This window comes from Patagioenas fasciata, chromosome 7 (assembly GCF_037038585.1).
Source record: "Patagioenas fasciata isolate bPatFas1 chromosome 7, bPatFas1.hap1, whole genome shotgun sequence".
In the NCBI taxonomy this organism is placed as follows: domain Eukaryota; kingdom Metazoa; phylum Chordata; class Aves; order Columbiformes; family Columbidae; genus Patagioenas; species Patagioenas fasciata.
The window spans coordinates 10,757,001-10,771,600 of record NC_092526.1 but is presented as its reverse complement, the minus strand read 5'-3'; the positions used below and the strand labels follow the sequence as shown (position 1 = coordinate 10,771,600).

The 14,600-nt window shown below is 37.3% G+C and overlaps 1 protein-coding gene across 5 annotated transcripts in view; it reads right to left on the bottom strand.

The window, feature by feature from the left end:
* Window positions 1–517: 517 nt before the first annotated feature.
* The window catches only part of ZNF148 (zinc finger protein 148), a 38,912-nt gene continuing 24,829 nt past the window's right edge, over window positions 518–14,600 (bottom strand). For 4 of the 5 annotated variants that reach the window (XM_065840835.2, XM_071810798.1, XM_065840836.2 and 1 more), the window contains 2 exons: window positions 8,870–8,988; window positions 518–8,535 (listed from right to left, as the gene is read on the bottom strand). In XM_065840835.2, the coding sequence (XP_065696907.1) occupies window positions 6,943–8,535; window positions 8,870–8,988 (1,712 nt within the window). In that variant the 3' untranslated portion in view covers window positions 518–6,942. Of the gene's footprint in view, window positions 8,536–8,869; window positions 8,989–9,665; window positions 9,895–14,600 lie in introns of those variants that run through there. The other variant, XR_011739954.1, reaches the window with a different exon arrangement.

Below are 14,600 nucleotides of genomic sequence, written 5' to 3'. Positions count from 1 at the left end.
CCCAAACACCTCTCATGTACCTACATGCACACACACACACACACACACACACACACACACACACACAGTCTTGGTATCAGGAAAATCCTCATTTCACAGGAATCAAGAAAGACTCACGTACTGATTTCTGTCAGAAACATAAGGAATATACAAATTCATACTTTTCAGGTTCCTACAAAACCGTCTCTCACCTATATACATACTTGTACTGATGGAATTCAGGCTACGGTCTTTTGTCTGGTAATAAAGGGACGGAATAGATGTAGGATAAAGAAACGCTGTATAATAATTGAAATAAACCTATTATCCTAAATTTATCTATATGGATTATTTCTTTTATTAATAATTGAAATACAAAGAAGGCATATGGACTTCAGGAAAATAACACTATATCAGAAAATCCACTGTAACAGTGTTCCACTAAATAGATCATCACGTTTTTCCTAACACAGTTTCTTTTGTAACACTAGATTTCGTACTAACTTCTCTGTCTCCAAATCCATATTTCCAGGTCCAATTCAGCACTACATAGTATGCCTTCAAAATAAAAGGAGGTCACTTGCTTTATTGAATACCAAGTTCCCTTCCAGAGAGCATGAAAAGAAAGACAGGACTACACAGACAAAGTCCAGTATAATTAATTCATTTCTGACAATGAAAATTTCAACTCCTCATACCGTTGCAAAATTCCTCCTACTGAAATGCTTTACTACAATAATAATAATAATAATAATAAAAAGCATACATTACATATAAAAGATACCAGTGTACTAAAAGTGACAGAAGTGGACTAGCAAATCCTTCAAAGCACATATTATATAAATGACTAGCATTTAAAAACATTTTTTTTTCTATAAAATGTAGGTCATATACATTTATAAATCGGGGCTGGGGGGGTTCTAAAGCAGTGATGACTGTTCAAATAGTTATGCTGCTCTGTACAGTCTAATACCTATTCAATTCAAACTATAAGTTTGACATTTAGTTTATTTCTCGGAATAAACCCATCTCATAGCTCCTAATTTGAAAAATACACAACTCAAATGGCGAGGTGACTTGTAAGTTCACTGTTTACTGCATATGGAATAAGAAGCGGACTACTCCTTTCTACTGGAGTCCCAAGTCTCATCACTTCAATATCAGGACTTAAAGACTCCACGTTTAAGTAGAGGAATTGGCAGGGATCAGCACAGAAGCAGAACAGTATCTCTCCTCCTTTAGAGACACAGCTATTTGACTTTTGCGGTGTTCCTGGTCCCGCAGAAGTGCAGCCCAGCCGTTCATCTCTTACTCAGAGCGTGCACGGATGGAGCCAGAGATCTAAAGCCTGTCCCCTCTGTGACTGAAATTGTGCTGTGTAAACAGTGTTATATGCTCCAGCAGGAGGACAGCTGAGTTTATTTATTAAAAAATTGATTAAGAATATTCATGAACTCAAACAAGGCTATTAGCTCTCAAAGGTATTTTTGGAACTTATCCTCATGCTACTTGGAAAGTTAGCACTGTCATGTATTATTGCTTACAAACAGGACATCATCGTGTGCCTTCTAACAGAGCGGTACTGTCATCAGTTCCTACACATTTACAGGCTTTTTTGTTTGTCTTTTTAAACAAGCTATAAAAACATTACATACTTTACAGACAATACAAATACTCAAGTCAAACAAATGGAATGCATAACAATAAGAAACGTCATAAAGGAAGACTGACATAAGTCCTTGATTGTCAAGACACATTTATATTTATATATAAACTCTAGCTGTGCAGAATCAAAGATTCAATCATAGGTACATCCTTATTTGATAAATCATATTTACAGCATGATATTGCATAAAAAAATAAAATAATGTTGTTTACACAATATTACCTTTCCATCCATTGGATTAAGGAAAGCAAGAAACAACTCTTAGAAATGTTTGCTTGCCTCAGTTTGTGTTTCCTACCAAAAGATGCCATTTTAAAAAGGAAACATAAGGTTTTATACGCCGAGTAGAGCAAAAGCGACTATAAATGTATTTCCCTGACACAAAGCAATTTAAAACTGAACAGAGGTTTAATTTTAACTTAGACATTTCTTTTCATTAGCAGTAATACTTTCTTAGTACTTGTCCTTTGCAAAGTGAGCTTTAGCTAAACGCATTACATGCCTAACATAAACATGCATCACCGTAAAGTCGAATGAACTTTCAAAGTTACAAGGCTTTGCTTCAGTCAAATGTTTAAAACCAGGAAACCCTAACATTATTAATTTGCTTCAGTACCAACCATGTAATTTGAAAGTTCACATGTGTGCTGGTACCGACTGCACAAGCATTTTTCCGCCTGTTAAAATTTCCAAACGGACTCCCAGGAGTATCAGGATTTTCCCTGCGGTTTGTAATGGTATTAAAACAAGCAAAGAAAGAAGAATAAAAATCAAAGCTCTCAAACGCAATAAAATTTAGTTAGCAAATATACATACATAAAGTAATCCAACGCTGCAAAATTCAGAGTGTGTTCATCCAAATATTCTGGTTCTTTGCAAATAGTTACTACATATGATACAAATACTATAAATATATTCTGAACAAGCATGGAATATAATGTATCTGTCCAATTGGAAAGTTTTCATAGGAGACCAGGAATATAAACTCCAAAAGTTACAGTAGAACCCCAATAATTCGCAGCAATGCCTTAGAAACCCTCTACAAACGACAATTTTGAAAATAGTGAAGAAGCAGGCAAGGAAAGCAAGGATGTCACATCACAAAATGTACTTTGTTCATTTATTTTGACAACTGCAATTTAGTTCTCAATACTTGTTGTACCTCCCCGTATACTCATATAGATTCTATAGTGTACTTGGGCGAAGTAGTACAGGATTACTAACATGAGACCTCGCTACAGTACTTTTTAGACCATTGCAGAGAGGTGGGGAAGAGACTATCGGGATGTATAAACCTATCGGATGCTCTGATTAGCGGTCAGCGAATTAGCAAGATTTTACTGTACTTCTCAATTAACAATGAAAAGCTCTCATCGTCCAAAAAATTGACAAGTACAATACCAAAATAATACCAGTGTTACTTCACGTTAATACTTTCTTGTCCTATTTTCTTCTTGAAATACGATTTTCCTAAAGACAACGCTAAGAGACACAAAATCATAAACATAGTTCTTTCATCATCCAATTCAAATTGTTTATGTTGTTATTAGCAAACCAACATACAGTAATACACATGGTTAAGCCTTCTCTCCAAACCTTGTAATTTATGATTAATTCATTCTCAAATCAAAGGAAGAAAATGTAAATGCCTATTAGTATACCATTACAAGCTGATTCCTTCATTGTCTGTTATATTAATGGTAAAACATATCAAAGGATTCATGCTAAAAGGGACACTGTCAAGTAATTTATGACCAATATATGGCCTATTAATACGTGCATATATATATATGCATACTGTATATATATATAGTTTGGTAATAAATGTCATCAAATTCCTCTTTTTTAAAATCATCATTGCTCTGTCACTAGGAGATATCCCCAAAAATTCCACCTTACACACACAGACACACACAGACACACATACATACATATTCAGTGCTTGCATGACCTTTAAGTAAGAACATCTGTTGGTAGCTCTGGGGAATAGAAATGCTCACCCCAGCCTTATGCTCAGCGACTGAACAATATCAGCACAAGAACAGAACAGAAAGCAAAAGTCACTTTTTTCCAGACATACACGGAAAACTGAAAGAAATGAACACTGACCAGATCAAGATGAAGAGTGTGCATCTAAAGCAAATGAAAAGCAGCAGGAGCAGTGGAAAAGGCTATTAAATAATATAATTATTACACAAGCAAGAATTTTTTACATAGTTTAACCCCCCAGAACTACATACAGGCTTATTCCAGAATAAGAGGGCATGTACTCAGGAAATAAGAGCAGCATATTTGGTTAAATCCTCTCGTACAGAAAGCTTCAAGCACCAGTGGATCGACTACTCACCCCACCACATTAACTGTACAGGAAGAAGAACCCCCCCACGAGAAGTCCCCGTGGGCCAGACTGGGGCTCCACAGCCTGTCCTAAGGCACAGCACAGCTGGAACGGCACCGCACAGCTGGAACAGCTCAGCAGCTGGCCGGGGAACCAGCTGCGCCACGAGGAATAACAGCTCCTCAGATGATTCCCGTTTTGCTCCGGGGAAGAGCAAGTTCCTTTGCTCGGTACAAGGTCTCGCTCACTCGCACCCCAAGCAGCGACTGTGGGAAGGTGGCACAGAGCGAGAGCAAGAGCTGCTCCCTCCTCCTCCTCAGGCACCTTCTCACCGCAGAGTATCAATGTGATAACTTTTTAAAATTAGGCTGAGTCAGTCTCCTTACAAGGAAGGAGACTATATTCCTCTTGCCTCCCTATGGTGCCAGAGAAGTGCAGTAATAATATAGCCTTTTCATTTTTTTTTTTAACTCTTGCTTTTGCTGCTTGTTGTATTTAACAAATAGTACAATTAACAGCCATCTGCTTGCAAAAACAGGACACGAGAACAAAGATGCCAACGCAGCATCATCCAGGCAGCACAAACTAGGGTGTCATGGAAGTGAAGCGCTGAAAACGAAACATGCGTTACAAGAGGTGGCTTCCTGGCATATAGGGGCCATACGTATTATGTCTGTGCAAAACAGAATGGAAAGTCAAAAAACCAAATTGACCGTAAAGGAAGAAAAACAGACACACATGGATCAGTTTAAAAATATTCTTTCAAAGACATTCGTTTACATGTATCATTAATAATCCATAAGGAATTTACTATTCTCCCTTAAGGCTCATTCTTCTTAAGTCAGGGCCAAATATTCAGACAAATTTGCTGGTAAGTCATAGCACGCTGGAACACGTTCCTATATTATACACAGGGTCAATGAATGAGAACAGAACCTGCTTCCTTATACAAAAGTACTAAGTAAGAATTTCACATAAATTGTATTTCTTGTCAATACAAGAAGCAACCTATGGATAAGAAATACACTTTCTCCCTCAACTGCACCCCGTGACGTTAGTGCTGTAATAGTGGTACCGTAAGGGAAAAGAGACAGAGCAGGATCAGTTTCCTAGTAATGTCAAATAAAGAAAAATATTGCTACTGCTTTGGGAAGAGGTGGGAACTGCGGTATGTCCTGCTCAAGTCTTGTCTTAAAAGACAGGATATATTTTAGCCCCTTGAGACGCAGTCTTTTCTCCTAGCTGATGGCTTCATCTAAGAGGTACCAGCTAGCAATAGTGCTGGAAAAGGATGTATGCAATCCTATTAAAAAAAAAAGACCCTCAAAAAACCCCAACTATAAATACATACCTACATATATATATACACGTGTGTGTGTGTTTTTTTCCCTGGTTAATCAGCCTACATTAGGCTTAAACTGCCTTAAACTACCAGACAGTGTCCCTTTAGGGAAGGTGCAATAGAATGAACATACAGTTCAAAAATCTCTAACTTGTTAACTTAAACTACACAATAGTTATGCTACTCAAATCTTACCACCTTAAAAATGCACACAGAACTACTTATCGTACCATACTGTATACTTCAAGACAAAGTACTATTCAAAAAAACATATTCATGGTACAGGGATAAACTTTGTAGTTTATTTATAAAGTGAAATGCAACAAAAACTTTGATCACTCAGCTATGCTGGAAAAAGAAACCCTGTTCACTAGCATATCAGCGGTTTTGGTTGGTAAAACTGTAATGACTTTCACTTAAGCAAACACTAAAAAGAGGGAAATTGAATGCCCACTTCTTCAGCTTTTGGGAACACTTAATAAATTCAATGATCTGAATTGTCAAAATTCTAGACAGAGAATTAAACCAGATTTTACAGAAGCGAAGAATACCCCATCTCAAGTATATTGAAAAGAATTCTTGGAGCTGTATGAGATGAAAATGATGCAACCGTGTCAAACCTAAAAATCTAAACATGGTTTTATTTTTTTTGAGAAATCAAAAAACTATCAAGTTGACTAAGTGCTCTATGTTAATCATTATGAGTATGTAGGGTAAGGTACAATTAAGCTTTTAAATCTTGGAATACACAGTTTGTGTAAGCATTATGCAATTGGGAATGTCATCTACAGAGTATTTTAACTAAAACTTCAAAATCTTGATATCTGCGTATGAAAAAGTCATTAAAAACTTACATCTAGATTCAGCTGTACAAAGAAATACACATTACTTCAGGAACGAAGTAAAGGCTTTAGCAGTTAGGCATTTTGCTTAAAAAAGTTTTTAAAGTATTTTAAATTAATTAGACTTTTAAATAGTAGAGCTAGCCTATCAGAATTCATTTTTTCCTCCAAACACAACTCAAGGTAATGCAAAGCAGAAGTAAAGGGCACATGGTCTAAAATTGATTTTGAGAGAGATGGAAGAAAGATTATTTTTTCTAGAAAATGCCATCTTTTAAAGCCATATTTGCTTGACTTTAAAACGTCTTGTTTATTTTGTGTGTTTAGTACATGTCGATTCCCTGCTGAAGAGCAATGGCTATGCTGACAAGCTTAGAAATGACAATATGAATAGGATCAGACAGCAAATTGTCCTCCCAAAGCATACAAGGAAACCAGCAGGAAACAATCATCGGGGAAAGCCTCACCTGGGGAATTGGTTTTTTTACTTTAAATTTCGTAGAAGATAAAATATTTTCTGGATTCAAACATGTGAATAAAAAACTGCCTCTGCTAGGGGCACCAACATCAGGCAGTTCAATGACTGGTGACTAACCAAAAAAATTTAAAATAAACAAAAAAGAAAAAGAAAGAAGCAGTTATTGGTCTTGCTAATATCATCTTACTTCTGTTTTAACATAGTGCTCTTAAAAGCTGTACAGAACTCCACCTTATACAGAGCAACCCCCTTTTGACAAATGTGTTCTAAAGTGCCAGTATTATTTACAAAGATTTCTTAACCAAAAGTCTGGCCCGTTGTGGCATCAGGTGAAGAAGTCATCCCAGCTCTGCTATCGTTTACATTCACCAAGGGAAATTCTGGGAAATCAGCACTTGTCCCTGGTCCCCGAAGGTTCACCTGTCCATTGGCAGTGCTAAACTGAGATGATATTCCAGCTCTTGCCCCATGGTACTGAGCTCTAAAGGGCTGCTCGAAGGAGCTAATTTGATATGCTTGATGAACAGGCTGTGCCTCTGCTTTCTTCTGAGAAGTTACTTGATCCAAGAAGTCCTGTGTAGAGGAGGAAGAAGAATGATTTGCCTCGTCACCTGAAAAGGGAAAAGGGTGCTGCGAATCACCAACCATTAGTCCAAAATGAGACTTGTCTGGAGTTGTTCTTAATGGAGAGTTCATTCCCGACCGAAAGCTATTGACGGGTATAGACGTGTAGACCTTCTCCATGGAAGGAAATGCTGGCTGGGTTGTAAGGGTCTGGCTATCAGTCACAAAATTAAGGCTCGGGTTGTTCAAGTAGGCATCATTTTGGCTAGTTCTGTCCAAAGCTTGTTGTAAAAACTTTGAATATTCTTGTAGCATACTAGCTTTATCTGATGAGGAAGCTTGCGAGCTTGTTCCGACTGTCTCCGACTGGGTGACCTCAGACACTTCAGAAGAATTGATTGATATACTGGAGGTCACCTCCGTGTCAGCCACACTGAAAGAAATCTCATGCTGTCCGTTAGCCTTGTGCGAATAATGATCTAACAGAGTTTGCAGTACCTCGTCTGGAATGACATTTTTGTCATGGTTACCTTTAATTTCAACATTCAGTGCCTGTGTGTCCAATATAGAGGCTGTAGCAGTTTCGTCAATGACGCTGGCCACAGCTGCCTGCGTTACTGAAGGCTGAGATGCTATGGTACTTACATTCAAGGCATATTCTCTACTGTTATTACTAGCTGCTTGTAGATACCTCTTTTTCTTTAAAAACTGCATTGCATCATCATAATTAGTGCTGCTGTGCACAGGTTTACTGGGCCCTTCCTGTAACGTGTCAACTTGATCAATGTCAGCGTTACCTTCGGAGTCCAGTAAACTTTGCTTATCCACAAGGTCAAAGGCATACTTTGAAACCTTGTTGTCTTCATATGTAGATAAAGGTGAAATGGTTTGACTTTGCTCAAGCGGTTGTTTCAGGCTCCTCTTGCTGTTAACTTTTTTGAGAACGAGCTTAGGTGGGTGTATTTCTCCAGAATTTGCTTCCTCTAAGTGCGACCCACCGACCGAAGAATGTGGCATCTCAACGGCATATTCCGCTACCATATATTCATCTTTTACTTTAGTACTAGAAGAGTACAAAGGCAAATAGTCATTTTTGTCCTTCTTCTGTTCTGATTTATCCGTACTTTCCTTATCCCCAGATTTTGTTTTCTCTGTTTTCTGCCTTTTCTTCTTTGGCAAGGAGTTGTCTTTCATAGGCGTAGAGAAACCAGAATCTTCCTCCGATGGCAAAAAGCCAACTTTGGTGGCACTTCTGTTCGGTTTCTTGTCGCGGTTCTCATGGCACATACGTTTATGTTTCAGCACCCGATCAGTCCTGGAGAAATACTGCAAAAGATTTTTATTATTATACAAAAATAAATACATTAGCGGAAAGAAACTAAACCTTGTAGTCTAACCCATTTACTTGACAATTTATCCACTTTACCGATTTCTAATGAAGTGTCAAACAACAGTACGTAATCAATAAAATCAAGCGCAGACAGTTGTGACTTCGCTTCACCTGCGCACCAAGACGGCCCGCCAGAGCAGAAAAACATTCTTTACACATTTATTTGTACTCAAGTAACTACAACACCTGGAGAAAGTCCCATCTGTACTACTGGGGAATTGACTTGTGGTTTGGGTTTTAATTGCAAGTGATTTCACGACACCATCTTACCTGCAAACAATATTCACACTGGTAAGGCTTCTCTCCACTGTGAGTTCTTTTGTGCCTTTCCATGTGATACTTCTGAATAAACCTCATACCACACTCATCACAATGAAATGGCTTTTCACCTGATAAAAAAACACATAGCAATGTTAATCTAAAAAAAGAAATCAATGTTCTTCCGAAAAATTACCAGGTCATATACTATATTCTCTACTAGAAATAATAAAGAAGAGAATTTAGTCTGTTGCTATTGGAAAACAACATAGGGCTTGCTCACATCACTATTTTCCCAGTACTCGGTGGCTGATGCATTAAAATTATTTTAAGCTTTTACATTAAAAAAAACAATAAAACAAAAAAACCCACAAGCTTTAGAACTAAATTCTTGCCCCTTCTTTCTAATATAGGTGCAGATATCTGCCTTAAACCCAGCCAATGAAGTACTACAAAGGCAGCCTTCCTCAACTGCTACTACATGATCTTTTTGATCAGTACGGATGACTGCATAAAAATTCCTCAGTTCTCTCGCAAACTTATTTAACTCAAACCTATCCCTTCTACAACAGATTTACGCATTTCCAAGCTTTTAATTTAGCATTTTTTGAGGGTACCCTGTATTTTCACTTTTTTTTTTTCCCCTCTTATCTGTTTGTAGAATTAAAATAGCTGCTCTGAAAAAAAATCCTATTTTGGTTGGAAACCAGATTTATTTATTTAAAAAAATAATTTAAAAGTATTTTATTTTAAAAACTAAGCTGAAAACAAGAAATTCCTGTGGCTGAACTTGCATTTGCATACTTACAGGTTTTTCTCTCTGTTGGTTTGGTTTTTGTTTTTCACTGTCATGAAATATTTGTTCAGACAATATTCATCGCCCTGAATTAATCTTCAGCTTTCCCCTTATTTTTCCTCACTCAGAAGCCCTGCAACGATGCTTTCAGAACACGGAGTAACTCTATTTTTATGTTGTTTAACTTTTACCTTGCATCTTCCACCAGTTATTTTTATCATCTAGGTTTCTCTGAAAAAAACTAAAAGTTCAAGTGCATTGACTTCAAGATTTGCTTTGGGAAAAGTTCACTGTTATTTAAGAGAACCCACCCTGAACAACAGTAAACTTTCCTCTCAATATTTACTATGAAATCTTTTGAACTGACAGAGATCAGCGATGGTCTTGGCAACATGTGGCAACATCCTCTTTGTTCTGGATACTGTACTGCACTGATTTTGGGGATATAAACCATTTATCTTTTGTTTCCAGAAACATGCAAGCTATTTCTATTTTTCTAAGGTAGTTTTATTCTTAGAATTTATTTTATTAACCACTTTATTAAATTATTACTAAGGATTAATTATTTAAATGTTAATAAATTTTAATTTATTCTTTGACATGTTGTTAGAATGTATATTTTCCAGTTTGAACAGAAATATTTTGCCACATCCTTCTACAAACGGAAATACGGTACCTTAAAATAAGACACCAGTATTTTTAGAAACTAGAATGGAAAATACCTGTATCACCCACTCGTTTGCTCCCAGAAAGGTCTTTAACACCTAGAGTTTCAACCTTCTTAATTCCAAGCAATTTCTAAATCTCTCTCTTTGTAAGCCTATGCCCTATATCTAATTATTAATTCTTACCTCTCCATGTGGTTTCTCAGCCAATCCCTTTCTTAGATGAAATTACTCCAATTTGTTCTCTTCTAAATCAAATTATCTCCTAAGATTCTCAGCTTCCATCAGTTCTTTTTTCTCCAGGCTCACAGCCTCAGCATTCGAACTCTTCTTTCACATTTAGTCAAAGACTAAGTTTTACCATTTCTTCCTTATTTATAATCATCATAAAATTTTGCTTTTTTGAGCACCCTTTATATATTATAGCACCTATCATATAACCCTCTCTCATACTGTCTACAAGCAAAACCTACTCCCTGGCTTGTTTTTTAACTTGCAAACACCAGTTTCATTCTTCACGTTCTCTTAATCCATTTGTTACCCTCAACACTATGGTGTTTCACTTGCGCCAAGCCTGTCGAGACTTTCTGAATAAAATCCCAACCCTTGCCTTCGCTTTAAAGACAAGGCGAGACTTTCAGGTCTCATTGTTCTCATGTAATACGCAGGAATTTTTCCATTCCCAAAGACAACTACTTCATCCTCTTTTCTTTCCCTTCGCTCCACTATTCTACTTTGGGTCTCTTTCATACCACCCCTTCGAACGACACTCCTTACGTTATCTGGAACTTGGCTTTCACACTCTCTTAGAGGTTTTTCCAAGAAAGGAGCAGCTGTTTGAGATGAAAACTATCCTGAGCCTTACAGAAGCCAAACCGAGCCAGAGAAGCAAGACAGCTTGGTCCTGTGAAGCTATGAAGAGCCCTGCAACAGCCATCCTGCTGTCACGGATGCACTTACCTTCAGCCTCACACCCACTCCCCTACTCAGATGGTCACATAATTCCTCAACATTTGTCTCCTCAAGCTGACTACTTGCTGCCAGAAGACTCTCCCAGCTACCTGTTCCCTTCCCAAGGCTCAGATAGGGCTGCTGAGGTTTTTCGTTGCAGAGGACAACCACCAGCAGCGATTTTGGAGATGCTGAGAGCAGGTAGGAAGGCGCTGCTGGTTGTGCCTCAGCAGGAGAAGGAGGCTGGGGACACTGCCCTTGCCTTACTGGGCATGACACAGAAAATGATATTTTTCAGTAAAATTCCAGAACACTCTGGAAGTGAGATTAAGAAACACTTTGTGAAACTGATACCATACTTAATTCTTGCTTTAATAAGCAAGATAGCATTAGAAAAAGATTAAAAATTAATGTGAAGATAAGCTTCCTATAATAATTTTCTCCCAGCAGAAGCCTGGAACTTCAGAGGCCTTCTGAAATTTTGCTGTACTTTTCAAACAGTACCTATTGCAAATGGAGGATATCATTAATAATAACCCTTTGCTAATGTAGGGAGAATCTAGCAAGTATTTTTCTAAAATATCTTGGTGGGCGGGAAAGAATCAGATATAGAAAAAAAAAGTCAAAATTTAAAAGTGCAATACAATAATTATATGAATTATTTACAAAAATAGACTATGTTTTGTGTCTACATTGGAAATCTATGAAAACTGAGCAATAGAACTACTTACAAAGTGTGGTACAAGTACTATGTGTAGGAAGGCTGTAAAAATTATAAACCCCCAGGCATTTTAAAATTTAAACAGACAAAATACAAATGATAAAACAGCAAAGGAGGCAATAAAAAAGCAGCATGACTGAATAATACGGTGCTCGAATTGTCAGCCCCAATGTTGCTTTATTTTTTTAAAATGTAATCTCATTTTTTTTGTATTTAAAATGGAAGGTAGGGTGGGTTACAGAATTAGGACACATGAATCCATGAGTGGGTAAAGTGTATGGAAGCATCTCTAACCAAAAAGAAAGCAGACATCTCGGGGGAAAAAAACCCGCAAAACAAAACAAACAAACAAAAACCAACCCACAACCAAACATTCAGCATATTCATCAGCCCAGTAAACTAAAAATATGAGAATACTTTTTAGCCGCAGGGTTCCAGCACTGCTGCTTTCCTCTACATACAATTATTTCTAGTAAGTGAATTTTGTATTAATGCAATGTCTGCTTTTAGATGCAACTATTTAATTATTTACACAGAATAAGGCTGTTCATTGATTGCTTCCTAACTCCCTCATAACATTTCATTTGAAGGAGCCCAAACTCACAACACACTGGAACCAGCTGGAGTGTAAATTCAGGGCTTGTAACAGTCATAAAATGGGGTTTCTACGTGTTACCACTGTCTTCCATTGGCTAAAAACAAAGTGGAAAATTGATGTATTATAAAGAGTAAGAAACATCCTGTTCTTTGCAAGTGTTTCGAACACCGTACAAAAGCTGGCGCTAAAGCAGTCATCCAGAGAGATAAAAATGCAAAATAAAAAGGAAAACATATAGTATTGAATTTATAAAGAATATTTCTTAAAAGAGTATGAATAATACAAAGAGATCTTTCCTTTACTTCCATCAAAGTGAGACACAGACCCACCGCTCACCTTCTGGTGAGAGAAGCAAAGCTGGAAATGCAGCTTTTCTGGATGGGTCCAGTTATGCAGCCCTGAAGAACAGCAACACAAGCAGCTATGGCCCGGTAGGGAATATTGTCATATAGCAATGAAAGCACAGACAGGTACGTAGAATGCCAATTAGCTGTACTGTAATTGGGCCAAGTAAAAAATTAAGCAGTAGTCAAATACTTGCTAACCAAAAGGACTTCAAAAAAAGCTTTTTCGACTCTTGGAAGCTGGGCCTTACGTGTTTTTTTCCTAACCACCTATTAGCTGGCACCTAGGAAAACACTCTTAATTCAACAATTTAAACACAACCACCATGTTCAATTTTCCGACAATCAAACTATACCTCAGGATGCTGAGGAAAAGAAGAAAACAGTTATCTAAAAAGGTCAGATAAAAATATGGTTAATTTGTTAAATGGCAGCTTTTCTTCTGCTAAACAAAGACTAGTATATGTAAGAGCTGACGAAACACCCTGTAATCCCCCCCAACACACACAGCCCCTCCCTCCAAAGCTTACAATCAACATGGAATTCTTGTTAGAGCTAGAAGTTGAATCTTAAAAGATAATCAAATCCATTTTAAAATATTTCCAATCAAGACTCTCATTTTCAAAGCCACGTACAGGGAATAATCCTCATTTAAACAACAAAAAAAAAAAACTCCTGAAAAATGTGAAGACTGCACTTAAATTTTTGCCTTTTTTGGAGAGGGAGGGAGAAGTGAGCAGACAGATGGAAGAGAATGAATGAACATTCTTGTCAGGAATAATATCTCCACAAAGTGAAGGCAGCATGGTTCACCAATTCAGAGCCAGAGGGAAGACTAGGAGCAGAATAAAGACACTGGGCAGAAGAATGGCAGACTCTTCTGTGGCTGACTGGCTGAAGGAAACCTACTTAGTCTGGACTCATGGCAACCTAGGATACAAAAATCCCATCAACAACAGGGCATTTGTGCATGTAACTCCCTGTACACTGCTCTGAAAATTCATTTTGCAGAGGTTTTTTTCTCCCTCTCGACTCGTACACATGCACACACTGCACTGCGTGTTAGTAGCTTTCATATCCATTTAAATGCGACAGCCAAGAAACACTGTGCACATTCACCAGCTCTGCTTTTCTGAAAAAGAGGCTGAGAAATTGGCATCTAAGTCCAAAGGGACCATATTACAAAATATTTAAAGAGGGATTGAAAGGCCATGCACCAAAATGCCAAAAACCCAACGAAGCCAAACCTGTTAAAGAATGTGATTTTGTGCAGTGCAAGAAGATAGAAAAAATAAACATGTATAAACTTTAACTCTCTTTGGCTTAAAACTTCGGGCCTTATTTGACCTATATTGCATATTTTTAAACTAAGGCTCTTATTTTTAGAACAGATCTGAATTAAAACTTAACAAAAGAAAGTGAAAAGGAAAGTTGATACTAATACCTTTGGGGTTAGGCATTTTGGCCATTTTAGTCCTGGCACTTTTCCATCAAATTCCAAATTAGTCAATAAATAAATCTACTGAAACGTAATTTAGAAGTCCCCGTTGTCTGAATTAACTTGATACAACAAAAGATAGAACTGCTTAACAAACCTTTGATTTTCATGAATACACAAGCTTCAGGATTTGCTACTCTGGGGTTACTTATAGTATACTACTTTCAGAA